The sequence below is a fragment of the Ambystoma mexicanum genome, chromosome 2p (assembly GCF_040938575.1).
Source record: "Ambystoma mexicanum isolate Mex_15411 chromosome 2p, UKY_AmexF1_1, whole genome shotgun sequence".
Taxonomy (NCBI): Eukaryota; Metazoa; Chordata; class Amphibia; order Caudata; family Ambystomatidae; genus Ambystoma; species Ambystoma mexicanum.
In genome coordinates this window covers 228,029,323-228,057,024 of record NC_090923.1, presented here as the reverse complement: position 1 = coordinate 228,057,024, position 27,702 = coordinate 228,029,323, and the positions used below count along the sequence as shown (strand labels likewise).

The window sequence follows — 27,702 nt, the reverse complement described above, 5'->3', positions numbered from 1 at the left end:
GCAGTTTTCAAACTCTGCTCCAGTACAAGCGCATCCTCATAAATACACAGTACAGCGGACATGGCCTACACAGTGAGCATGGAATCCACTTGCCAACTTTTTCGATACACACTCACCAGAAATTGCAGTGATGCATACACAAGATATTATTCATTCATTCTTGTTGATTGCATAAGCAGGAGGCTGGATTAGGAGCATGAATGGCAACTCAACACTAAAACTCAAATCTTCAAAACCTTGGTTCATCCAGATAGACATATGTGCTTCAAATGCAAATATTCAAGTTCAGATAACCAGCTGCCATGGTCCCTATGCAATGTACTATGGATGAATTAGTCAGCAATATTAGCCTTATGCTCACCTCCAACTGCCCTACCTCGCACCACCACTGTATCCCCTTCGATGCACAGTAATAAACCAATTAGTCCAATAAGCTTTACACTTAATCGTCATTGTGACAATATAAGCACGACAAGTGCAATATCCTGACTGCAAACAGTTGCTTCACCCACCAATCAAATTGCTCCAGTACTCAACCTGTGGGCCTTTCAGAACCTGCCCCAATCCAAAAACGCAGCCTATCCCTTGAAGTCATAGTTTTGTCACGTAAACCAGCATCAAAGATTCATGGACCTTCTATGTGAGGCCAGAAATCCAAACAACAAATTACTATTTATACAAATATAAGCAATTTGTTACATGGTGAAAAAAGAAACCGGTCAGTCCAGTTGATTGCTGAACAGTAGCCATTTTTACCTTCCGTCTGTTCCTTTCTCACTCAGAGTTGGTATACTTTTCATGCAAGGTGCAGTTCCATGGCAGAATACACCACCAGTAAAAGAGGTGAGAAGTATGTATACACTGGTGGTGCAAGCACCACTATGCTGGGATCTGAATATAGTTTCACTGCAAGGGGGCGCAGCGCGACTGTGTCTGCTCTGCCTGATGCTTCAATGTGCTCTGCGCGGGACATGACATTGGGGCTAGAGTAGAGGGGTCACATCACACCCCATAGCCTTAGTTTAATTTTTCCATGCCCTCTGCTCGCTTTAGGAACACCACTCTTTTCTAATATTGCCTTCTCATTCCTATTCAATGACATACCGAACCCAGAGCTGCCCTGCATCAACTGTGCGCCTAATGTCTGTTTCAGGCCCTCACTGCATCTGTCTCTACTGTCTCTGTGACGGCCACAGCACGTAGGACTGTGCATTGTACCAATCGGTGCACTGAAGGCACTTGGAGAATGCGAGGCAAAGCTGTTAATCTTTCTCCACAAGGAGAGGGAATACAAATTCATGAGAGTTTGCCGGGTGTGGACGGTGGCACAGAGGATCGCTCTCCTGTCTGAAAGGACAAGAAAAAGATGCACCAGAAAAGCACTGTGTCCAACAGATCCCGATCTCCAGGTGGTTCTTCAAGTCACTATTCTTCTTAGTCTTGGAAGAAGAGCCGTCACTCCAGTGAAGCCCTGGATGATCAGGTTCAAAGGTTAACTTTTCCAGCCCACCCCTCTACTCCAGAGTAATAATAGGCCTTCAAGCAGAAGATGCTTGCCAAGCCATTGCATCCCACTATGCCCAGATGAGCCAGCAGGGAATCTGGAGAGAAGATGTGACAAGATCCCGTTAGTGTCTCACAGTTCAGACTTCGGACATCAGTCCTCTAACTTCAGCGCACCCTCGCACAGCACTGATGATGCAAGAGTCACAAGATAATTTGCCCTGCTCCACAGAGGTGCATAAATGTCACATTTGGAGGACATTTATGAGATAAGGTGAGCCCATCCCTTTTGGATTGCAACTTCTCCATCCAAGGGGGGGTCAGAGGCTTTCAGGAAGGGTTTTTTGGCGAGCAGGGGGATCCGATGGATCTTGTAAATTTGCATGAGGTCTAGACCCCATGCCAAAGGTTGACCTGCTCCCAACTCCAACCCTTACAGGCACCAAGCTGCTTTTTATCACTTCATGGCCAAAGTGTTCGACACCTTGGGGTTGTCTGCTCCTTCATGCCCTATGCAGTATGAGTTGACACACTTTGGACGAGGGCCCAAAGAAAGAGACCTTATTGCTGTTCAATCAGGCAGTAGAGGGACAAGTGGTTGAACTCTGGGCCAAGCCGGCCTCATTAGTTATTATTGACCAGGACCTGGCTGAGAAACAAAGGCTGGCCCCTTCTGACCATATGTTCCTCTCAGCTTGTGCATTGCTAGAGAGTTTAGTATTTCAAGCTGCTATAGCAAACCTAAAGACCATATCCTTTCCATCCTTGCCCCCCTGACTGGGAGAGTAAGAGACTAGATGTACGACGAAGGAAGATTCTTGGCTCTTTGAGCCTCGGCCTCCATTGTGTAAACATTTCCTGTGCCTGGCCAAGTTCTCTTTCGGGCACTGGTCTGTCTTGTCGGAACAGCCTAACAGCTTGAGGGTGAGATGTGGTGGTGTTTTGTAGCTCTGGCTAGTGACGCCGTGGCCTCCCTCCAATTCCGGATACTGCAGACTGTGTGGCATGAAACGTGGACATTAGTATGGCCTTGCAGAGAGAGTCTCAGACTTTGTGCCAGATGTTCAAACTTCTTGTATGCCTTTTGATGGCATGAACCTGTTCAGTACCAAGATCAACGATTCCTTGCAGAATTCTCAGACCTCAAATGCGACAGCAAAGTCACTGGTTCTTGCGGTCCAACAGAAGCAGCCAGCAAACGCTGTGGACATGGGCAATAAGGCTTTGTCACTTTTCCTCCTATGTCCAGCGAGGTAGAGGTCAGGCCCACTCGGGAAGACGAGGGCAGCGCCTACACTACCGATGAACGGGCAGAGGTGTGTCCAGAGGAATTGTCTCCATTACATCTTTGCCATCTGCAGCACCCGATGCACAGCCTCTGTGAAGAGGACTACTAACACCACCACTATACATCAGTAAGAGGCAGGATATCCCGGTTGTGCAATTAATGGATGCTTACTACTTTAGATACATAAGCCTTACAGGTAATTCACTAGGGACACTGCCTCCCTTTTGCGCTTTGCTCCCTTCGGGCAACCAGCCCTTGCTTCAGTAACCCCTACTGTTGTAGATTGGTGAACTTCTGGAAAAAGGCGACCTTAGAACGGGTAACGTGCACCGACAAGACTTGGGTTGGTATTTAACCTATATTAAGTTGTGCTAGGTAGTATGCCAATGGCTTTAATCTCCACATCTTTCCCCATCATATTGCAAGAACTTTTCCAGATCATACCCCACATGGACATGATTGCTACTTGAAGATAATAATTTGTCTGGTAAAGGATTTTTTTTTATACTGGTCCATATGCTTGGTCACTGAACCCGCTATGTAAACGGGCATCTAAAAGTGCTGGATTTAGTTAAATATAATTTGATAATGGCCCTACCTTTCAGAACATAACTGGAATAATTGTGCAGGATGGTGGACAGTACAGCATGTATAATATGACATTTTTTCAGAGCGATTTGAAAATTGAGAAACTTGAAAAGAAGTTCAACAGAAGTTATTGATGTAAAATGTGCATATGATATGATATTTATAAAGTGCTTAATGCCCAGAGGTTTCTAAGCGCGGACCCGGGTATCGAACCTATGGTGCTCCGTGTCGTTTTGCTTCCAAGGCGAGCACGTTGCCCCCGAGCTATCCTCCCGAGACTCATATTTACACGTTGTTGTTTGTTGGCTATTTAATATTGCTCTTTTACAACCATGGTGCAGTGACCATAACCTAGTGGTGCGGTATATATGTTAATTTAGAGGGCAGGAGCCTGTCTCAGTCAACTCTTATTCTGTCTTGTGCCAAAGATTCTGCCCTAAGGGCTTGTGGGCAGACCCCACAGAAAATGAGGTTGTATATAAAAGTGATGAGGTGAAAAAGCCCACTATATTACATTATGCACAAAAAAATAGGAAGACCCGCCAAAAGGGTTAAACTGCTAAGGCAGTTTTATTTCTGGCCAATGTTTTGAGAGTTTCCACTGAAGGGTTTGTGTGAAATTGGTGTTTCGGGAGTGGAGTGGTGTGGGGGATTGCGCCTTCTCTTATTCCCTGCATCTAGAAACACAAATTGACAAGTATGATGCTAATGCAGTCAAGAAAAGCAGCGGGTTAACCGGTTTCATCTTTCAGGTGATTGGCCACTGTGGCCTAAAGGTGCAGTCTGCAAAGTCACTATTTGATTACTGATGTCCTTTCTCCTGCTCTTTCCCTGTTCTCTCTGGCTCTTACTTCCTGTTTTGCAGCTGATGACCCTAGATGAACCAGAGATTACAGAGGTTTTATAATTCTTTTATATTTTCTTGATATTGTGTTCATCCATTTGTACATCCTATTACTTTTTGGAAGCAATCGGGCAATAGCTCTGCATTAGCTTCCCTAAAAGGTAATAGGCTGCTGATTACTTGTCTACTAGAAGATGAGGGTTGAATGTTCCAGAATGTGGCAAGTCTTGCCTGATGCGCTTGGGATGTCACCTTTCTGGAAGCCAAATGTATGTTTGGGCTAGTGCACGGGGCACAAACCACATTTAAGAATGCACTGCTGTTGAAGAGGCAATTGCGTGTGAATGAAGTGTTTAGTAAAGTGTACATCTCAAAGGGGAATGTATGGAGTCAACATATTTCCTTCTAGTAAGTAATCACCATACAGTCATGTTCTGTGTCTTTGGGATATGATCCTTGCTTTTTCTGTGTTCCCCCATTTTCCCCTTTAGGACACTGCATTGCTGGTAAGTGCAGTTTTTCGTCGGGCCCTGTCTGGCCGTAGATGTTACATAAATTCATCCACCTATGGAACACCAGCTGCCTGCAATGCTGATCCTTAGGGCAGATCACTCATTGATGACATGAACATGTGATAAATTGTGATACTGTCCATACATTTAACTAGTGTAAACAATTCAGATACAATTAATCCTCATGTTTAACTTAAATATGTCTTTAAAAAGCAATGTAGTGTCCTTTGACAGTTCCTCGTTTAAAGCCCAGATGGTTCTGTTAGCATATTGGTTTTCCTATCCCTAAGTTAAATCATTGTTATTCGGTTGCTTTGGTTTGTTGTCTGGCTGTGTTATGTTTATTCTTCTGCTAATTTGTTCCCTCATGCAGTCAACAAGTACTCCACCAGTTGTTGAATGTCGGTGGGGTGCTAAACCTTTAAACACGCTGCAACCTAGGAAAGATTGCATTTTACTTTTCACAAACCATACATGTGGAAATACTTTTTAATTAATAAACCTCACTGCAAAATGGTGATGAAGATTTGACCTGTTGCTTTACCAAAGCTGCTGACGAGGGCTTGAATAAACTCTTGGGAATCCTTAAAAAATAGGAGTATTTTGAAGTATGTTCAGGGCTATGTGGCTCCCTGTGACTGCGCAGTGGAGGCTGCAGCGTAGAGTGGAAGCTGTGCCTCCACGAAGCCTAAAACAGGGGCAGCTGGGGTTGCCTGGCGGCCCACACAACAATACTTCTCTGCTGGGTGAAAAAGGAGAGCCCAGGCCTTTGGGGGGGCAGCTGGCAAGACCCTGACCCCAGGTAAATACCCCCAGTGCTCCTGCTGCTCCTCAAACCACAAGAATGCCGTTTCGGGGAGCTACCGAAGTATGAGCAAAATATCCAGAAGTTAATTATGGGACTGGAAGTGCAAATATTTTTTGGGGTTTTTGCATAAATCGAAGAAGGTCTGAGTCCGCAAAAGGAAGACCCGTTGTGTAGAAGAAGAAGAAAAAGCTGAATCTTCAACACAGCCGATGAGCAAGAGGCAACATGCAAGAAACCAGTCTGTGAATGAAAACCGAGTGAAAGTAAATAACAAATGAGTCGATTGAACTTTGAAGCCAAGATATGATACCTTAGAGTGGTCTGGAACCACGTGGGTGCTCATTCGTAAGTCTGTTTGGTAGCCAACTGAAAGGTGGCAAATGTGAAGAGTGATAAAGAATTGTGAAATCAAAGTCGTCCTCCAAGCAAAACCCTGTGCACATTGGAAAGTCTCTGATATTAGGAGTATAAAGAAAGTAGATGAAGTTTGTCCGAGCCCGGCGGAGGGAGACTAATTGTGTTAAAATGATCTGAGTCCGGCTAAGGGAGGATCTGGGGTGCAGCGTGAGTCTCCCGAAAAAGAATATCCTACGAGAAATTTGATGCATGAAAATATCCAACAAACATTGTGTTAAAAATGTCTGAGCCCGGTTGAGGGCGATCCAGGGAAAATAGTAAATCGTCTGAGAAATTGAGCACTTGTGAAAATCTGAAAGAGGAAAAGAATGTATTTGTTGGTTGCATCAGGTCCTCTGAAAGAAGAGACTTTGAAAGGCAAAGAAAATGGAGCACGGAAGGCCCTGATGCTAATGTTTTAACTACACCCTTGTGCTATAGAAGCCAGAGACTCTGCTAAGCTTGAGTGTACCTCCTTGTTCCGTGCTGAACACATGGGAAAGGGAGGCCAATGGCCTGAACATCCTGACATATAATTGTGTGACCACTTCTTTCGAATGGATTGTGTCCTCCAATGTATTCCACATCTTTGACATGTAATGTCCACAGCTGTGTACTTCAGAAATTTTTCAGCAGAGGCGCCCTGCGTCGGGTCGATGTCCCTCGAAGGCCTCGGTCGAGGGCGACATCACCGGATGTTATGAGTAGGACGCACGGTACCCGTAGTCTCAGTTCCGTTTTTTCTGCAAACGTGTATGCTTCGGAGACACAGCGCACCTCGTGTATTCCTCGTAAATATGTCATCTATTTCGACTCCGTACTCTAGCTTGCCGAGACTGCAAGCCTAAGATGTCGATTACGGACCCGCATCGCATTTGTTTGTGGTGTCTGAGCGAGAGTCATGACACTGACGACTGTTCCAAATGCCAGTCGCTGACTGTTAAGGTCTTGCGGGAGCGTAAATGGAAGTTACAGGTAGGTGGGGTTCTAAACCCATTAAGTCTCGTAAAGCTGCTAAGGGATGTCCACCGACGATTCGAGGGGCGACTCTCCTCATCGGAAGGAGTCCCGGGGATCTTGGTCCTGGAGTGGTTCCCCCCATTCGTCCTCATCTCGGCATTCCCAGAAGCGCCATCACCGGTCACCTTCCCTGTCCTCCTCGGAGGATGGAGCCACGAGGAAAGTGGCTCCCACTTAGTCCTCGACTCCGGAGGAATGGGCAGCCTTCAGGGAGCAGATGTTGGCAATTTTTCAATCGCAAGGCACAGTTCCATCCGCGCCTTCGGGAGAAGCCAGCAAGGAACGGTCTCAGTCCGTGGTTCGTGCGCCTTTTGTATTCGGGTCCTCGGCGTGATAGTAATCGGGAACCTTCGAGGTCCCGATTGGACAAGGTTCAGGTTGATCATCGGAGACGTGCTGCATCCAGGTCTCGGTCCTCGTCCCCTGCGAGACCGCAGAAATCTGGTAAGGGCTTGAGGTTGGCGCCGACTCTGTCGGCGCTGCGTCTGTTGGACACGGATGTCGAAGGTTTGCCTTCACACCAGCCCTCAGCGCCTTTTGGCCGGAATATACCGATGGAGGTCCCTGGCACTGTGGGTCCTCCAAGGAAGGTTACTTCCAAGTCTGTGAGGTTTGTTAAGGATTCCAGACCCTCTTCTGTCCCGAGGCAGGAGTTTTATCTCCCTCTGGATGATATCTAGGAGGGTGAGAAGAGGTCAGATTTGGAATTTTAACCCTGTTGAGTCTGATGTGGCTCCTGTCTTTTCCGGGGACAGTTAGAAGAGTTACATCAATCCCTTCATGATGCCAGTGACTTGAACGCGTCTCCTGAGGTGGAGTTTGGCAGACCTGACCCTGGGGCTCATGCTGAGTCTTGGCTAGGGTCACTGAGTATCTTGGTTGGTCTAGTCCTCCGGAAGCTTTTGTTCAGTATGACTTAACTGATATTTTGGATCAAGGTCCGTCCTCCGACCCGGTGTTAGCTTTTAATTTGACGTTACAGAAAAGGGTGGCGGCTGCTTGGCAATCACCGGAATTAACAAATCGTTAACTAAAAAATACCACCCTTCCAGTAGCGACCCCAGCTACCTTTCCTCTCACCCCACTCTCGAGAGTTTGGTGGTTCAGGTGGCTACGCAAGGTGTTTTCTGCGGGGAGTATGGTGCTGAAGTCAGCCAACTCCACTTGTGCCTTAGCAAGATTTTCACACATGCTGTGGAATTGTGTTTCTCTAGTGGCTGAGCATATTCCCGAAGGGGAAGAAATGGATAGGTTCCTTGCTCTCGTGCAAGATGGCAAGGATGCCATGTGTGAATACCTTCAGTCGGGATTGGACACAGCCAATAGTGTTAGCCAATGGCTGCGAGCACCGTTATACGCAGATTTGCGTGGTTGCGGGAGTCGGGTTTTGCTCTGGATGTGCAAGCCCGTTTTATGAACATGCCCTTTGAAGGCACGCTTTTATTTGGCAGCAAGGCTGACGAGAGCCTTGAGAGGTTGGAGACCTCAAAAGCTGCGGCTAAATCTTTGAGCGTAGCTGTGCGTCAACTTCCGCCTTTTCGTCCTAGGGGACAGCAGTGGAGGGGAGGTTCCTTTCGTCACTACTCCTCTTTTGGTAGGACGCGAGGAGCCGCCAGTCACAGTGGCCAGCGTAAAAGTACCCGTGGTGGTCAGGGAAATAGGGGTGCCAAAGCAGCTCAGGCAGCTGCCTCTTTGCCTTCAGGCGCTGCCGCTCCAAAACAACCATGAGGCCATGTTCCATTGTTCGCCGGTTCGGGGCAGACTGTTACAGCATTTCGAAGAATGGCGAGTTATTACTTCAGATGCATGGATTCTGGATACAATAGCCCATGGCTACTGCCTTCCCTCCCTAAAGCGGCTTCACGACAATCCACAGGGGACTGTCTCTTTGAAGCTTGCAGATCAGCTCCTTGTGCAGGAAATCTTGACTCTGCTAGTGAAAGGCGCTATAGAAATGGTGCCTGTAGCGGAGAGGAGCAAGGGATGGTATTCCCAGTATTTTTTAATTACAAAGAAAGACGGGGGATTGAGACCCATCTTGGACTTGGTTGGTTGAAAAACTTCTCAGGAAGGACAAGTTCAAGATGGTCACTCTTTCTCAGGTCCTCCAGGCCCTTCGTCTTCAGGATTTGTTGGTGTCTCTCGACCTACAGGATGCTTACTTTCATGTGCTGATTCATCCAAAGCACAGAAAGTACCTGAGGTTTGCGGCTGGCAGCTCACACTTTCAGTTTCGGGTCCTGCCATTGTGATTGACCTCTGCCCCGAGGGTCTTCACCAAGCTAATGGTGGTGGTGGCTGCGTATCTCAGGCAAGGGGGGGATTCATGTCTAGCCCTACCTGGAGGACTGGCTGATCCGTGCGCGCTCTCCTGAGCAAGCGATGGATCATCTCAATCTCACCTGCTGCTCCCTCAACAAGCTGGGCTTTCCCCTCAGTTTCAAGAAGTCACATCTGGCACCTTCCCAACAGCTCCAGTACATCGGGGCTGTGTTGGACACGTCCTTGGTGAAGTGCTTGCCTCCCAAGGTGAGGACTCATCACATTGTGCAGATGGTGGACAAATTTCAACATGCCAAGAGTCTCCCGGCTTTCGAATTCTTAAGGTTGCTCGGCCTCATGGCATCCTGCATTTATCTGGTGCCAGAGCCCTGGCTGAGGATGAGATCCCTGCAATGGGTCCTCAGATGCAGTGGTCACAATTCTCAGGCAAGATGTCGGATCCCGTTCAGATTCCACTCTTGGTTTCACAGGATCTTCTGTGGTGGGCCAACGAGGGGAACCTAATGAAGGGGGAGCCGTTTTGGCAACCGTGGCCAGAGGTGACAGTGACAGACGCTTCCCTCACGGGATGGGGAGCTCATGCCAATGATTTAACCTGTTAGAGCTGAGGACCATCAGGCTGGCCCTGAAGGCTTTTCTGCCATCTGTGTGTGGAAAGTGTCCTGATCATGACGGACAGCACAGTGGCCATGCGTACCTCAACAAAAAAGAGTGGGTAAATTCACTCCCGTTGTGCAGAGAGGCGATGCAGCTCTGGTTCTGGGCTATTCAGCAGGGAATATCACTCTGGCCGGAGAGGAAAATGCGGCGGCGGACTCTCTGAGCAGGCAGAGCACGGTCTCTCACGAGTGGGAACCCCACAAGTGGATCTCTTCGCGAACAGTGGCAACAGGAAGTGCAAGACATTTTACTAAAGGGAATTTCCTCCGAGAGGAGCCTTGGGAGACGCTTTTGTCGTGGATTGGTCATTCCCACTTCTGTACGCCTTTTCCTCCGGTCCCCGTCATTCCTCAAGTGTTAAGGGGGTTCGGATCCCACATGATCCTCATTGCTCCGGATTGGGCCAGGCGAGCGTGGTACCCAGACCTTCTAGAAATGTCCATCTGCCCTCCACATTGTCTTCTCTACTGAGAGGGGGTGTGTGGTTCTCCATCCAGAGGTCAAGACTCTCAATCTTCAGGGTTTGTATCTGAAAGGTTGAGATATAAGGATTGGGACCTCCCAGATGACGTGATGGAGGTGTTGCTTTCAGGCCAGGCGGCCGGCAACCATATCCCTGTACTGTTGCCGCTGGCGTAAGTTTTGCGACTGGTGCAGAGGACAAGATGTTGATCCTTTTTAAGTGTTCCATTGCCATGGTTCTGTATCTCTTGCTTTCTTTTGGCCCACAGGGGCCTTCAAGTAGGTACCATTAAAGGTTACCTGGCGGCGCTGTCTATCTTCAAGCGCTCGTCTGAAGAATGTTATTATTTTAAGATTCCTTTGATTTCCCAATTTCTAAAAGGGCTCACTAACGTGTTCCCGCCGTCCCCGTTTCAGGTGCCGGTTTGGGATCTGAATTTGCTCTTGAAATTCCTGATGGTTGCTCCATTTGAACCTTTGTACTCTTGTCCTTTGAGACTGTTGTCTTTCATGATGGTGTACTTGGTTGCGGTTACATCTGCTCGCAGAGTCAGTGAATTGCAGACACTTTCATCAGAGCCACCCTTTACTGTGTTCCACAAGGATCAGGTTGTACTGGGGTGCGTCCTTCCTTTCTACCAAAGATAGTGTCTGAGTTTCACTTAAGTCAGAAAGTGGTATATCCTCCTTTCTATCCTCCTCCTCATCCTGGTAAGGAAGAGGAGCAACTCCATAATTTGGACTCTAGGAGTGCTCTGAGCTTTTATATTTCTAGGATGTCCAGGGTCAGAGTGGACGATCAAATCTTTGTGGGATATGCTGAACACCTATTGGGCCAGGCTGTTACCAAGCAGACCTTGTCCAGGTGGATTATCCTCACCATTACTGAATGTTACAGATTGGTGGGCAATGACCCTCCTGAAGGGTTGCAGGCTCATTCCACAAGGGCTGCTTCCACAGCCCTGCGAGGGAGTTCCTTTTAAGAATATTTGTGACGCAGCGACATGGGCTTCTATCCACACCTTTGTCAAACATTACTCTCTGGATACGCTCCATGGGCTGGATATGGCCTTTGGTAATGCGTTTCTTCATTCTGCCATCTGATTGGGTATTCTAAATTATTTTCCTTCCTCCATTTTCTGGTACTGCTTTGGGTGTCTGTCAAAAATGTGGTATACGTTGGAGGACACAATCCATTCGAAGAACAAGTTACTTACCGACTGGTAACGTTCTTTCGACTGGATGTTCCTCCAACGTATTTCACATCGCCCTCCCAGCCTGCCCCTCTGGAGAATTTCCTATGCTATTGCAGCTTACGTTCCCTCAAGGCTATGTGCAGTCAAGCTGGCATTGTGTACGAGCATGTCACACGTTATGGAGGAAAAAACATATTCGAGGGGATTGGGTCCTCCGACGTATTCCATATCTATGACAGGTAATGTCCACAGCTGTGCTGCTTCGGAAAGTTTTCGGCGTCTGCATCCTGCGTCGATGATGTCGATGCGCCGTCCCCGAGGACCTCCTCCAACGGCCGACGTCACCCGATGTGATAAGCAGGACGCACGGCGCCCATAGCCTCAGTTCTGTTTTTTCCGCGAACGTGTTCGCTTCGTAAATCTCAGTACGCCTCGACTCTTTGGAGTTTGTTGTATTCTTCTCAGTTCTTTGAACCTGTTCGTTTTTTTTTAAAACCTGTTCGTGACGATGTCTACCTCGTCTTCAACCCCGCGTCCGGGCTTCAAGAAATGCGGGGACTGTGGGTCCAAGCTGTCGGTAACAGACTTGCATGATGCCTGCCTCTGGTGCCTCGGGGAGGCCCATGACATGGACGACTGTGTCGACTGCCAGTCGCTCACGGCCAAGGCCTTTGCGGGAGCGCAAGAAGAAGTTGTCAGTAGGTAGGGTGTCTAAGCCCAGGAAGTCAAGGTCTGCTGGGCTTTCGACAGATGATTCGAGAGGGGACTCTCCGTGTCATCGTCGGAGGTCCAGTGAGTCTCCTTCCAGGAGTCGGTCTCGCCACTCCTCTGCCTCTTCGAGGCATTCCCGGAAGCGCCGGCATCGGTCTCCTTCCCTGTCCTCTTCCTAGGACTCCGCCCGTCGGTGGGTCGCTTAGCCCACCATTCAAGCGACACCGGAGGAATGGGCTTCCTTCGGGAAGATGATTATGGCGATTCTTGAATCGCAGGGCACCGGTCCGTCCGCGCCTCCGAGTGGGGTCGGTCGTGATCGGTCAAGAGACACTGCTTGCAAGCCTTCGGGCTCCGGTGGTTGGCACGGTTCGCAGGAGAGGTCCTGCTCGGGCAAGGGTAACCGTTCTCGCCATGCCCGTTCCAGGTCCCGGTCCTCGACGCGCTCGAGACCGCTTGATCCTGTGCCGTCTTCAAGGAAGACATCGACGCCTGTGGCGCCGAGGTCGTCGACGACCTCTCTCGAGGCTCTGCTTTCGAGGGGGTCGTCGACGACCTCTCTCGAGGCTCTGCTTTCGAGGGGGTCGTCGACGCTGTCGGCACCTAGGTCGTCAAAGGACACGCTCGGAGCCCTGGCTTCGGGGCCTGTGTCGACGACGCCGATGCTGGCGGCGCTGCGGTTGACGTTGACGCCGATTCTCTCGGCGCCGGCTCGTTTGGCGCCCTCAATGCCTTTCGAGGCAGTGGTGTCGGAGGGGCCCCGTGGCACAGGGGTAGCCCCTAGACAGGCTCTGGCTAAGGTCAGGCATTGCTTTGGTCCCCAGGTGTCTTCCTCTCACCGCCTGGAGTACATTTCAGAGGGTGATGAGGGCTCTGATGAGGGCTTGGTTCCGGTTACGGTGCCTGATGAGCTTCTCTCGAGCCATAGCCAATTTGATGACCTGAGGCAGTCACTGCATGATGCCAGTGGACTGGACACCTCTCCGGAGGTGGAGTTTTGTAGGCCAGAGCCTGGCACTCATGCCGATTCTTCATACCGGCACCTTATGTCTCGGGTCACCAAGTACTTGGGATGGTCGGCTCCCCCAGGGGAGTGAGTTCAGGATGATCTCATGGACATCCTTGATCTTGGTCGTCCCCCCACTGACCCGGTACTGCCGTTTCATATGGCTCTGCAGAGAAGGGTGGCGGCGGCTTGGACTGCTCCGGAGAGTCTTCCGGCAGTGGGCAAGTCTTTGTCGCGAAAATACCGTCCAGCCAGTAGCGACCCCCTGCTACTTGTCCAGACACCCCACTCCGGAGAGTTTGGTGGTGCAGGCGGCTACAGCCCCGGCAAAGCAGGCGTCGTATCCTACCATCCCTCCGGATAGGGACGACAAACGTTTTAATGGCTGGGCGAAGAAAGTGTTTTCTTCAGGGGGTATGGCGTTTCAGGCGCCAACTCTGTATGTGCCTTGTCTTGTCTCTGTGGAACCGTGTTGCATTAGTGGCTGAACATATTCCCGAAGGGGACGAACGGGATGGTTTCCTTGCTATGGTTCAGGATGGCAAGGATGCCATGTGTGAGGCCGTTCAGTCGGGTTTGGACATGGCAGATTGTGTCAGCCGGTCCCTGGCGGCGAGCACCGTAATACGCAGGTTTGCGTAGTTGCGGAAGTCGGGGTTTGCTCCTGATGTGTAGTCCTGGCTCCTCAACATGCCCTTTGACGGTGAACATCTTTTTGGCAGCTAGGCTGACGAGAGCCTTGAGAGGTTGCAGACCTCCAAAGCTGCAGCAAAGTCATTGGGCGCTGCAGTTCGACAACCTCCGTCTTTTCATCCTAGGGGACAACAATAGAGGGGTGGTTCCTTTCGCTATTACTCGTCCTTCAGTAAAGCGAGAGGAGCTGTCAGTCAAAGAGGCCACCGTAAGAGTGCCAGAGGTGGAAAACAGGGTATTCGAGGTGCCAAGGCCGCTCGGGCAGTTGCCTCTTTGCCCTCAGGCAACGCTGCAGCCACTACCACTCAATCATGCGGCCAGGTCCCATGGTTCTCCGGTTGGGGGAAGGCTGGCACAGCATCTTGTAGAGTGGCGTGCCATTACTTAAGATGTGTGCGTTCTGGAGATCATAACCCACGGCTACTGTCTTCCCTTTCGGCAGAGGCCTCACGACAATCCACCTGGGAATCTCTCTTTGAAGAGTCCGGATCTCCTCCTTGCACAGGAAATTCAATCCCTGCTGGAGAAAGGCGCCATAGAACTGGTGCCTGTAGCGGAGAGGAACAAGGGATGGTATTCCCCTTATTTTTTGATTTCGAAGAAAGACTGGGGGGATTGAGACCCATCATGGACTTGCGCGGTTTGAACAAACTCCTCAGGAAGGACAAGTTCAAGATGGTTACTCTCTCTCAAGTCCTCCAGGCCCTTCAACTTCAGGACTGGTTGGTGTCTCTCGACCTCAAGGACGCTTACTTGCATGTGCCAATCCATCCCAAGCAGAAGTAGTACCTGAGGTTCGCGGTTGGCGACTCGCACTTTCAGTTTCGGGTCCTGCCGTTCGGATTGACCTCCGTCCCGAGGGTTTTCACCAAGCTCATGGTGGTGGTGGCAGCCCATCTCAGGAAAGGGGGGATTCACGTCTACCCCTACCTGGACGATTGGTTGATCAGGGCGCGCTCTCCCGAGCAAGTCCTGGATTATCTATCTGTCAGTCACCTGCCACTCCCTCCACAAGCTGGGCTTCTCCCTCAATTTAAAGAAGTCCCATTTGACACCAACTCAGAGGCTCCAGTACAACGTAGCAGTGCTAGACACATCCCTGGGGCTGTGTTCTCCTCCCCAGGTGAGGGCTCTTCACATTCAGCAGATGGTGCACAAGTTTCAACTTGCCCAAACTCTCCCAGCGTCCAAGTTCTTGAGACTGCTCGGCCTCATGGCATCCTGCATTCTTCTGGTGCCAGAGGCCAGGTTGCGGATGAGATCTTTCCAATGGGCACTCAAGCTCCAGTGGTCTCAGTCCTCCGGCAGGATGTCGGACCCTGTTCAGGTGCCGCCCTCGGTCGCCCAGGACCTTCTGTGGTGGGCCGTCAAAGGCAATCTGATGAAGGGGACCCCATTTTGGCTGCCCTGGCCAGAGGTGACAATCGTGACGGACGCATCCCTCACAGGATGGGGAGCTCATGCCAACGAGTTGACAGTCAGCGGTCGTTAGTCTCCGTCGGAGTCCAGACTCCATTTCAATCTGTTGGAGCTGAGGGACGTCAGGCTAGCCCTGAAGGCTTTTCTGCCGACTGTGCGAGGAAAGAGGGTCCTGATTCTAACGGACAACACGGTGGCCATGCACTACCTCAACAAAAGGGGGGGGCAGGGTCACTTCCTCTGTGTAGGGAGGCGATGCAGCTCGAGTTCTGGGCCATCCAGCAGGAAGTTTCGATCTCGGCTGTTCATCTGGCCGGAGCGGACAACGAGATGGCGGATGCTCTGAGCAGGCAGAGCACGATCTCTTACGAGTGGGAGCTGGCTCAGGAGATTCTCCTGGAGATCTTCGCCCTTTGGGGGACCCCTCAAGTGGATCTCTTCGCCTCCAGTGTCAACCGGAAGTGCGAAAGGTTCTGCTCGTGGGAATTTCCTCCAAAAGGAGCCTTAGGAGATGCGTTCGTGGTGGAATGGTCATTCCCACTGCTGTACGCGTTTCCTCCAGTCCCCGTCATCCCGCAAGTACTGCGGAGGTTACGGAGGTTCGGTTCCCGGGTTAATCCTCATTGCTCCGGCGTGTGCCCGGAGGACGTGGTACCGGGACCTTCTCGACTTGTCCATCTGCCCTCCACGTCGTCTTCCCTACCGAGACAATCTGCTCTCACGGGAGGGGGGTCAAGTTCTCGATCCAGAGGTCAGATCCCTCAACCTTCACGCTTGGCTTCTGAAAGGTTGAGGTATAAGGATTGGGACCTCCCTGAAGACGTGATGGAGGTGTTGCTCTCGGCCAGGCGGCCGGCAACAAAGTCTCTGTACCGTTGGCGGAAGTTCTGCGACTGGTGCAGAGTTAAGAATGTGGATCCTTTTGAGCATGACATTCCCATGGTTCTGTCTTTTTTGCTTTCCTTGGCCCACTGGGGCTTGCAAGTGGGGACCATTAAACGTTACCTGGCGGCGCTGTCCGTATTTAAGCGCTCGTCTGAAGAATGTTCCTATTTTAAGATTCCTTTAATTCCTCAGTTTTTGAAAGGGCTCACTAATATGTTCCATCCGTCACCTTTTCTGGTGCACGGTTGCGATTTGAATCTTGTTCTTAAGTGTCTTATGGGTGCTCCGTTTGAGCCTTTGCATTCTTGCCCTTTGAGACTGTTAACTCTGAAAACTGTGTTTTTGGTTGCGGTACTTCCGCTCGCAGAGTGAGTGAGCTACAGGCACTTTCAGTTAAGCCACCCTTCACTGTGTTGCATAAGGACAGGGTTGTCCTTCAAGTTCGTCCTTCCTTGCTTCTGAAGGTGGTTTCGGAATTTCATTTGGGCCAGAAGGTGGTTCTTCCGGCGGTCTATCCTCCTCCACATCCTGGTAAGGAAGAGGAGGGGCTCCATAGGCTTGATCCTAGGAGAGCGTTGAGCTTTTATATTTCGCGCATGTCCCGGGTCAGAGTGGATGATCATTTTTTCATTGGTTACGCTGCAAAGCGTTTGGGGCAAGCTGTGATGAAACAGACTTGGTCTCGTTGGATTATTTTAGCTATCTCCGAGTGTTGCCGCTTGGTGGGTAAGGACCCTCCGGCTGGCTTGCGGGCCCATTCTACCAGGGGAGTGGCGGCGTCTACTGCCCTGCAGAGGGGTGTTCCTATTCGTCACATCTGTGATGCAGCCACCTGGGCTTCGGTACATACCTTTGTACGTCACTACTCCCTTGATTCCATCCGAGGGCAGGATCTGGCCTTTGGCAAGGCAGTCCTTTATTCCGCAATTTGATTGGGCATGCTAAATTTGTGTTCTAAATTCTTTTCCCACCTCCTTGCTTGGTACTGCTTTGGGAGTCTGTCATAGATATGAAATACGTTGGAGGACCAAATCCCCTCGAAGAACAAGTTACTCTCTTACCTGGTTATGTTCTTTCGATGGGATGGTCCGACGACGTATTCCATATCGCTCCCTCCCTACCTTCCCCACTGCAGAATTTCTTATGCGATTGCAGCTTGCGTTGCGCAAGGCCTTCTGTGTCTGACTGGCAGAAAACTGGTGTCACACGTTCTGGGGGAAAAAACTACAACTGAGGCCACTGGTGTCGTGCGTCCTACTTATCACATCGGGTGAAGTCGGCCGTCGGAGGTCGTCTTCGGGGACGGCGCATCGACGTCATCGACACAGGACGCAGACGCAGAAAATTTTCCAAAGCAGCACAGCTGTGTACATTACCTGTCATAGATATGGAATATGTCGTCGGACCATCCCATCCAAAGAACGTTACCAGGTAAGAGAGTAACTTGTTCAACTGAGGCTACGGGAGCTGTGGGTCCTATTTATAACATCCGGTGACATTGCCCTCGACGGAGGCTTTCGAGGGTCATGGGCCCGACGCCATCGACGCAGGATGCCCTCTGCTGAAAGATTTCTGAAGTACACAGCTGTGGACATTACATGTCAAAGATGTGGAATATGTTGGAGGAACATCCAGTCGAAAGAACGTTACCAGTTGGTAAGTAACTTGTTGTTCTTTTTCGTAACATTGTTTGCACACTATTTGTATTTAGACGTAAGGGTTGGCTATAGGTTTATTAGTATAGGCCCTTTTATTTTGACAAGACACCACTAGGACTGCGTTATTATTTGCTCCCATCTATATATTTAGGATTAGAATTGTGGTCACTTGTGTCCGTCTTACTGTTGATACCAAAACTTCCTTAAATGGGGGAGACAATGCGAATGAACTAGATGTGGCTTTACTCAAATTAGATTTACATTTCAACCCAAAGACGAGCACTATCCTAGAAAGATGCATCTTTGGAGTGCAAGAACAAGGGGAGAGTGTGGTGGAATATGTAACAGCAGTCCGCCATCTGATCTTGTCGTGCAAATTTAGAGATTCATTTGATGAGCACATCAGTGATCAATCCATGATCCATTGCGATAGCAACAATACTAGAGAAGAGTGGCAGAAAGATGAGCCAGTGCTGGATGAAGTTTTGGATATCGTCATAAGAGTGGAACATTCAATGGTAAGTGTAGCAAAATTATCCCAACACAGATTATCAAGTTTTGCATGTGGGCTTGTCAATATGTGAGAGATGTGGCAAGGTGTTTAAGAATGGTGTGGGCAGGTGAATGGGCTGAGGCACCAACTAATTTTGAAGAACGGGAGCATACCAGTGTCAGCGAAGTTACGTCCAGTTCCCATGGTGTTGAGGGACGGGGTAAAAAGCTAAAATGAAAAGTTACTCAAGATGGGTATCTTTGAAAAGGCTGGAGGAGTACAGTGGATCTCGCCCCTGGTTGTTGTAAATAAGAGTTCGGTGGATTTGAGATTTTGTGGTTCTTGGCGAATTACATACATGTGTGGTAGTGTATAGACATCTGTGGCCAAACATGGATGAGATGTTAGCCTTGATTGGGCACGGGAGGGTCTCCGCTAAATTAGACATGGCATCCGCCTACCATCAAATAGAATTGGAGGAGGGATGTAGGAAACTAACAGCATTTATCACGCATGAGGGGATCTTCCAATTTCGAAGAATGCCATTTGGCTTGGTGTCGGCATCTTCAGTATTTCAAAACATTATGGACAAATTGTTCAGAGGAATGAGATGTGTGTTCTGCTTTCAGATGGTGGGCTGGTTTGTGGAGAGTCTTGAGAGTGACCACAATAATATTTTGGAAGATGTTTTAAGAATTTTGGAGGTGAGAGGTTTGATATTGACGGAGGAAAAGTGCATTTTTATAGAGAGCAAGGTAAAATATTTGGGTCAGGAAGTGTCGGCTGAAGGAGTGAGACCAAAGAAATGTATGGTGACCTCGATAAAGAGTGTACAAAGGCCAAAATGTAAAGGAGAGTAACGCTCATTCTCCAGCATGGGGTCTCTGGCATGGATTCACATGGATTCACATGCTCATGAATATTCCCCGTCGTCAGGCTGGGAATCCTCGGTAAAGAAAAAAACAGTATCCGTTTCGTTTCTGATCTGTCTTTCGTAGTAGTAACCAATCACTGGTCTCTGCGTCATACTGACCACAGCCAATGACTGCCCTCTACCTAAGCCCCGCCTCTGGCAGCCATCTTCATTTTTACCGCACGTTCATGTGTTGGGATCCTCGTGCTATTGCTCTCGAGCGTTAGTGCTATTTTTTCACGTTTTTTCTCAAAAACTTCGTTTTTTCAGTCAAAAGAGCCTCAAGCTCCACCGACTCTCCATCCGATCAACGGGGACCCGTGTCGGATTCGTCTACGCCCCTCAAGGGTGAAGATTTCGTCGAGCTACGCTTTTGGAGGACTCCAGAAGTTTCTCAGGCCCATCTCGGTCATGGCCCAGGAGAAGGGAAGCTCGACGCCCGGAAAGCTGTTCAGGGTCTGCCCTGGATGCCAGCTGCAGAATGTCTTTAAGGAAGACGAACACTCCTTTTGTCTTTACTGCCTACATGAGGACAAGACTCACGTGGAGAAGGTTTTGCGGCAACATGTCGGAGCGGACCATGAAGGACCGCCATCAACGTCTCGCCAACTGGCTGGAAGGGAAGAGCCCATCCGGCGAGAAGAAGAGGAAGAAATCCGAGCGGTCTTCTAAGACCTTTGAGGACGCCCCGGCGGCGGGGGTCCAACACAAGGCCAAGCACCGCGAGTCCGCTGGCACCGGGAGCACCGAACGGTCGGGCTCTACGGGCGCCAGTCAGGGCGCACCCTCCCCGGCACCATCAACCACAAGCCAACGCTCTGGGTCGGGTAAGAGGAAGGCCGAGCACCCGGCGAAGCTCCTGGAGAGGCCCCGGTCGAGCTGGAAGGCGGAGGGGGAGCGAGGCAGTGTCCCCCCCCCTCAAGGAGAAGGCGGTGAGCGCACCTAAGGTGGTGAAAGCCTTAATCCATCCGGCCAAGGCCTCTATCGAGACAGTCGCGGCGGCCCTGGCTCAGCCTGTAGAGGCTACACCAGTGGTGGCGACCTCTGGGCCCAGAGTCTCCCTGCCACCGCGGAGGGAGTCCTCCTTTATGCCCATCGACAGGACCCCCGTGAAACCTCTGACGGAGAAGAAAAAGGGGGGGGTAGGAGGTCGTCGTGGATTCGGCCTCAACCTCTGAGGAAGAACTGATCGAGGTCTTAAGCCACGGCGTTGGCGTGGAAGAAGACCAGCCTGTCGGGAGGGATCCCGACCCAGGAGACGACATCGTCGAGGGTACCGACGGGGCCCCTGACCGCCCGTCGGACTCCCCTCTGCCAGCGCCGCAATACAACTCGGCGGCCATTTTGTTGGCTATACAGTCCTTATGCTCAGAGATAAGGACGAGACTGCCGTTACCAGTGGAGGAGCCACTCCCGTCGGGGGACCCGGAACCAGGCCCTTCGGGCAGCCCCCCTCCTAAGAAAAGAAGGATTCACCCTCCACCTCCTTTTCAGCCGTCGCGCCCCGTTCAGCCCTCCTCCCCGTCCACGACTCGAGGGGATGACACGGGGACTGACACGGCCGCGACGGGTACGGACGACTAGGTGTACGACGAGGATCTGCTGTCGTCACCTCCCACCCGGGCTTCCCCGCCCGACAAGATTGGATCTTTTCACTCCATGATCGCCAGGGCATCCGAGCTCTTCCAGCTCTGCCCTGAGGAGAAGAAGAAGGAAGGTTTCCTTTATCAGCAGCGCGAGGCCAAGAGGAAGACGGTCCTCGCTGTACCTCTGCTGGACGATATTTGGGATGAGGGCCTTGCCCTCCTCAAGAACCCATCCACGACGCCGGCTAGAAGAGACCGATACTTGAAGAAGTACTGGGTCCCGGACGCGGCCCCCTTGTGCCTCCGGGCACAGCCTACCCCGGACTCCGTCGTCTCCGCGGCGGCCAGGAAGAAAGCGGGGGGGGGGGGTGCGGCCTCCACGTCGACTTCCCCGCCGGACGGCGAGGGAAAGAAATTGGACACGATGGGGCTCAGGGTCATCTCGTCTGCAGCGACGACGATTAAGGCGGCCAACGCCTTAGCTATCGTAGCCCGCTACGACAGGGAGCTGTGGTACAAACTGGCTCCACTGCTGGACTTCCTACCGGACGACAAGAGGGCGGATGCCCTGGAGATCTTGCAGGAAGGTGAGGTGGCGTCGGACCACGCCATCACGATTGCGACGGACATCGCCGACACTGGATTTCGCCAGTTGGGCAACGGCGTGTGCCTTAGGCGGCGTGGATGGCTCAAGGCTACTGACTTCCGTCAAGACATACAGACCAGAGTCCTGGACATGCCGTTCGATGGAAACAACCTGTTTGGGAAAACAGTGGACGATTCCCTTCAAGCCATTAAAGCGGAGACGGCCCGGGCTCTCTGGGTTCTCCAGCAACGGCGGCCGCCCTTTCGGAGCGGCGGAGGCAAGGGCGCCTCCAAAGGTTCCGGCGGCGGATTTTCCACCTACCGTCAAGCGGCCTGTTCGTCGTCTCAGGAAGCTTACAGGGGACGAGGCAAGTCAGGCGGACCCTGCCATCGTCGCCAAGGAGGTCAAGGCGGCAAAGCCTCGTCTAAGCAGGATTGAACCGGCCGTGGGGTCGGGCCCCCACCGAAGCACCCCGGTGGGAGGCCGGCTGGTGATCTTCGTCAGCGTGTGGGAGTCCATCTCCACCGACCGTTGGGTGCTGGACGCCCTAGCCCAGGGTCACGCGCTCGAGTTTCAAAGAAGGTGCCCGCGTGTCCCCCCTGTGGCCAGGAAAGAGCTTCACGTCCCTCAGCTTCTCCTGGAGGTGTAAAGGCGATGCTCAGGAAGGGCGCCATCGAACTTGTCCCAAAGAGGCTTCGGGGCTCCAGAGTTTACTCAAGATACTTCCTCGTGAAGAAGAAGACGGGAGGATGGCGCCCCATCCTAGACCTACGACGGCTGCCAAGTTCATCAAGGCGCAGAAGTTCCGGATGGTCACCCTCCAGCACGTCCTGGGTCAGCTGGAGGAGGGCGACTTCCTGTCGTCGTTTGATTTGGAGGATGCCTACTTCCATATTCCCATCCTAAAGGGGCACCGAAAATTTCTCAGGTTCGTGGTCCACGGGCGTCACTATCAGTTCAGAGCCCTTCCCTTCGGTCTACGGTCGGCACCCAGGGTATTCACCAAGTGCCTTGCACCAGTGGCGGCGCAGCTGCGCCGAGAGGGGATCCACGTCTACCCCTACCTGGACGACTGGCTCATCCGAGCCAAGACGAGGGAGCTCGCCGTGGAGCACACGGCAAGGACCGTCCAACTTCTGACGGACCTGGGATTCTCCGTGAACTACGCCAAGTCCCACCTGGTACCCGCGCAAGACGCACTGTTTCTGGGAGCGAAGCTCGACACAGTGTCCCTTCTGGCCTCCCCGTCGGAGGAAAGGACCAGGGCCATCCTGGGCAAGGTACAGCGGATGTTGGTTGCCGACGCGGCCAAGGTGAGGTCCATCAAGTCCCTCCTCGGAATGATGTCTTCTTGCATCTACCTCATTCCCATGTGCAGGCTCCGGATGCGCCCGTTGCAGGAGTTCCTGGATGCGCGCTGCATCCAAACGACGGGCAACTTCGAGGGGAGGATCACACACGACGAGAGTTTCCGACGAGCGATCCGGTGGTGGGGCACCCGCGCGCATCTACGGCGGGCATGGACTTCCAGACCCCAGGCCACCAGGAGACAGTGACCACGGATGCCTCCCTGGAAGGGTGGGGAGCGCACACCGGAAATCTGCACGCGAGAAGCCTTTGGCTCCCGACGGAGAAGTCCCTCCATATCAACGTCCTGGAGCTACGTGCAGTGTTTTGGGCCCTCAGGTCCTTCCTTCCTTCCGTCCCTCAAGGGCAAGGTGATGAGGATCTTCACCGACAACACCACCACCATGTTTTACATCAGGAAACATGGCGGAACCAGGTCCCCAGCACTGTCCAAGGAGGCGCAGGACCTGTGGCATTGGGCCGTCGCCCAAAGGATGTTTCTGATGCCGTTTCATCTGGCAGGGATAAAAAACACCATCGCCGACTCACTCAGCAGGGAGCTGCGCTCGTGCCACGAGTGGGAACTACGGCAGGATCTAGTGGATCGCCTCTTCCGACGGTGGGGCACACCCCAGATCGACCTGTTCGCGACGGCGACGAACTCCAAGTGCCGGAGGTTCGCCAGCAGGTTTCCCCAGCCGAGGAGCATGGGCGATGCTTTCTCGTTCCTCTGGGAAGGCCTGTTCCTATACGCGTTCCCTCCACTGCCACCGCTGATCCGGCTCATCAACCAGCTCAAGAGGTCACGGTGCAGGATGATCCTCGTCGCACCTGCGTGGCCGAGGCAGATATGGTTCCCGGACCTTCTGGACTTGTCAGCGTCCCCGTCAATCAAGCTGCCAGTGGACGCGGATCTGCTCTCCAGGGAATTAGGCGCCATCCTCCACCACGACCCGAAGTCGCTGAACTTGCAGGCCTGGCTCCTGCAGCGCTAGAGTTTGGAGGATACGACATACCGGCGACTGCAGAGAGGTTCTTGCAAAGGCCAGGGCGTCCTCGACTCTTAAATGCTACGGACACAAATGGAAGAGGTTCTCTGGTGCCACGCACAGAAGATTAACCCTCTAAGGATTACGGCTCCCCAAGTGCTGCCGTACCTGTTGACGCTGGCCAAGGCTGGACTGGCACACGCGTCCATCAAGATTCATCTTGCTGCGATCTCCCGATACACCAGAACCACGGGGCGGACGTCCTTGTGGTCTCATCGTCTGGTGAAAGAGTTCATGAAGGGACTGTTCAGATCGTTCCCGCCGGTAAAGGCTCCGGCCCCGGCGTGGGAGCTCAACGTGGTGCTGACCAAGCTGATGGGACCTCCTTTCGAGCCTCTGCACTCGGCCCCGTTGAAGTTCCTGTCGTGGAAAACAGCGTTTCTTGTGGCCATCACCTCCGCACGACGAATGGGAGAGATCTAGGCCCTATCTTGCAAACCACCATACTTGACTTTTCACGACACGAGGGTGGTGCTCATGATGTGGCTAGAGTGCTGAAGTTCTACGTGGACCGCACAAAGTGTTTTCGGAAGACGTCACAACTCTTTGTGAACTTTGGACCTGTCAATCAGGGGAAGGCTCTCTCGAAGGCTTCCATTTCCAGATGGCTCTCCGGCTGTATCATGTACTGTCATCGGTTGGCAAACCGACCGCTGCCTGGCCGTCCGCGAGCCCATTCCACCAGAGCGATCGCAGCTACCACGGCGTTCCTTTCTGGTGTGCCCCTGCTGGACATATGCAGGGCTGCTACATGGAGGTCGACGCACACCTTCACCAAATTCTACTGCGTCGATCGGGATTCCAGGGAGGAATCCAGGGTCGGCCAAGCAGTGCTGCGCAACCTGTTCGCCTGAGGTGAGCCTGGTGAGGAGGTAAGATTGCTTGATGTTGAGTTTGATGTAATGCTTAATGTTGAGCCTTTGCCACCTCCCGTGGTTGTGATGTGTGTACTGCTATGTATTCTTCATGAGCATGTGAATCCATGCCAGACCCCATGCTGGAGAAGGAACAAGTTACTTACCTGTAACTGTTGTTCTCCAGCATGGGTCTGGCATGGATTCACATGCGAACCCTCGCGCCTACCCCTCTGCGGCTCTTCACTTGGTCATACTACCACTTCACGTGCTTCCAAATCTGATGATGGCTGCCAGAGGCGGGGCTTAGGTAGAGGGCAGTCATTGGCTGTGGTCAGTATGACGCAGAGACTTATGATTGGTTACTACTACGAAAGACAGATCAGAAACGAAACTGATACTGGTTTTTTCTTTACCGAGGATTCCCAGCCTGACGACGGGGAATATTCATGAGCATGTGAATCCATGCCAGACCCATGCTGGAGAACAACAGTTACAGGTAAGTAACTTGTTCCTTCTTGGGCATGATTGAATTCTACCAAAAGTTTGTGAACAACTTTGTTGATAACGTGTGAGATGAGGAGGTTTTTTGAAGACAGGGAGGAGTTTGTTTGGTGTGGAAAGTGTGAGGAGGAATTCTCCAGAATAAAGGAGTAAATTGATTTACCTCAACCCTTGAGGAGTTTTGATACGCATAGGAGAAGTATGATTATTGTGGACGCGAGTCATGATGGTTTTGAAGCTGTGTTGTCCCAGGTGCGGAAGGAAGCAGGTGAGGAGATCGTTGCACAAGCTTTGGGAGTTGTAGAGAACAATTATTCCGTTTTGAAAGAGGAGGAGTTGACGTGTCATTTGTCTGTACCAGAGGCGTTGCTAGGGGTGGGGGGGGCGCTAAAGGGGCTATAGCCCTGGGTCTTTTGGTTGTAGCCCCGGATAGACGCTCAGGAGCTACAACTAGCTAGGCCTGAGTGCCGACATTAGTGTAGCCCCTGATGTTTTCCAGATCTAGTAACTCCCCTGGTCTGTGCAAAAGTTCCGGAATTTTGTGTGTCGAACTAAGTTTGTGATAAAGACGGACCACAAACCTTTGAAATGCATTTTTGAAAGAAAGGGACTAAACAAAGTATCCAGACGTGTGCCTAGTTTAGTAATTAGGTTACAAGGAAGTAAATTTGAAATTCAAGTTGTACCATGCAAGGAGAATGTAATGGCTGTCTATCAAAGATGGGTAGCCATATGGAGGATGAAAGTACAGTTGACATTTCTGAAATGTTATTTGTAAACCATGAGTGCATTGTGAGTAAGGATGGAATGGCTGAAAGCCATGGGAAGTGATGAGGTGTTACCACATGTTAAAGGGAATGTGGATTCTGAGTGGCTGTTGGGCAGAAACCTGTGCAGTTCCCTTAGGGACCACAGCAAAAGATTTAAGACTACAGGTGTTTGGCAGTAAACCCACTTGATAGCAGTCTGTACCACCCAGATTTACCTGGTAGCTGTGGCTGAGCAGTCAGACTTCCCTCAAGAAGAGTTAGGCAGTATGCAAAGTATACTCAATAGGCACTCGGATACAATAATACAAGCAAACACTGACCAGAGCTTTGGTATCAAAGTATATAATTATTTATTTATAAACACACAGTTGAAACACTCCAGCACTCTTATTGTAAAATATTCTAAACACAGTTACTATTATGATATATACACCCCTTTTTCCCTTATTAGAAAATCACAGCAAGACACCACTTATTTTCATACAGAGGTGAGCGCTTAACTAGATTGCACTCTACTAAGGTTGTGAAAAAGGGACGGAAAAAGACAGAATATGCAGGATTACACCACTCTACGATTCAGTAACACTATTAGCAAGGCAGAGAGCAAAAAGTCACTGGTGAGCCAAAGTCCAAAGGCTGGGCACACTCTTAGAGAGAGCAGAGCTCAAATGCGCCCAAGATCACACAGTTGCACTAGGCTTAGAAAGTCTTGCAGAGGGTTCAGAAAAGAGTTTAGAGAGGCTTAGAAAAGTTTAGCCAGGGTGTCCCAGGCTAACCCAGGTTCGAAAACCGGGGACTAAATCTACCCCGTACAGTCGGTTGCAAGGGAAGCCAGGCGGGACACGGTACCTTAAGTGGGAAGGATCCTCCAGCGGTGGCAGTTGTTCCTGGTAGTGGGTGCAAGTTGCGGCGTCGTCCAGGGGAAGAGAAGATCTCGACGTGGAGGAAAGATGCAGGTCGTAGCACTACCAGGGCAGAAACCAGCCGCGGAGTTTTCCGGTTAAAGGTGGTACCTTTATCTCGCGGTCGTGGTAAAACGTGGTATCCCGGTTGCCGGGGTGCTTAGCACGGGCAAGGTGGCCACGAGATACGTCGGGAAAGCGAAAAGACGGTGAAACTGGTTATCCCCACCAGTCAAAGGAAGAAGACTCTCCGGCGGGAGATCTCCTCTGTCGTTGGGAAAAGTGGTGAGATGGTCCAACAGGGCTCCACCGGTCGTGGTGTCATGGCAGGTCGGCTCAGCTTCTCCCTCGTCGGATTCTTAGGTCCTGTGGCGACTTCTGAAGTTCCAGTCCCCAAAGCCCTGCTTTTATGCAGCAAACCCCCATTCACTCAGCCTAGCTGTCACTCAAACATGCTAAGTGGTGAACCGGCCGGCTCACCACTTGGGCCAATCAGGACGGAGAGCGACTTGAGTTGCCTAGGCAACTCAGTCCAGGGTGCCTAAATTCCCCTCCACCCCTCCTAAGTACCCCAGACATAGTGGCACCACTTTGGAGGGCTTCTGTGGAGAAGCCTGCCAAAAAGTTGGAACAAAGGGCTCGACTTGGGTTGGAGTCACAGAAGAGAACACAAACGCCATTTTAGAATCAAGTTTTGGCAAAAAATACCAACCGGAGAATTAATATTAATTAAATAAACCAGCGGTATGTTCGAGGCTACCGTAAA

The 27,702-nt window shown here is 51.3% G+C and overlaps 1 protein-coding gene across 7 annotated transcripts in view; it reads left to right on the top strand.

Annotated features, from left to right (window-relative positions):
• Nucleotides 1-27,702, top strand: part of ITPR1 (inositol 1,4,5-trisphosphate receptor type 1) — a 3,145,915-nt gene that overhangs the window by 1,655,586 nt on the left and 1,462,627 nt on the right. For 4 of the 7 annotated variants that reach the window (XM_069643503.1, XM_069643504.1, XM_069643502.1 and 1 more), the window contains one exon: nucleotides 4,245-4,277. The exons of the other annotated variants lie outside the window; for them this stretch is intronic. In XM_069643503.1, the coding sequence (XP_069499604.1) occupies nucleotides 4,245-4,277 (33 nt within the window). The remainder of the gene's footprint in view (nucleotides 1-4,244; nucleotides 4,278-27,702) is intronic. 7 annotated transcript variants of the gene reach the window in all.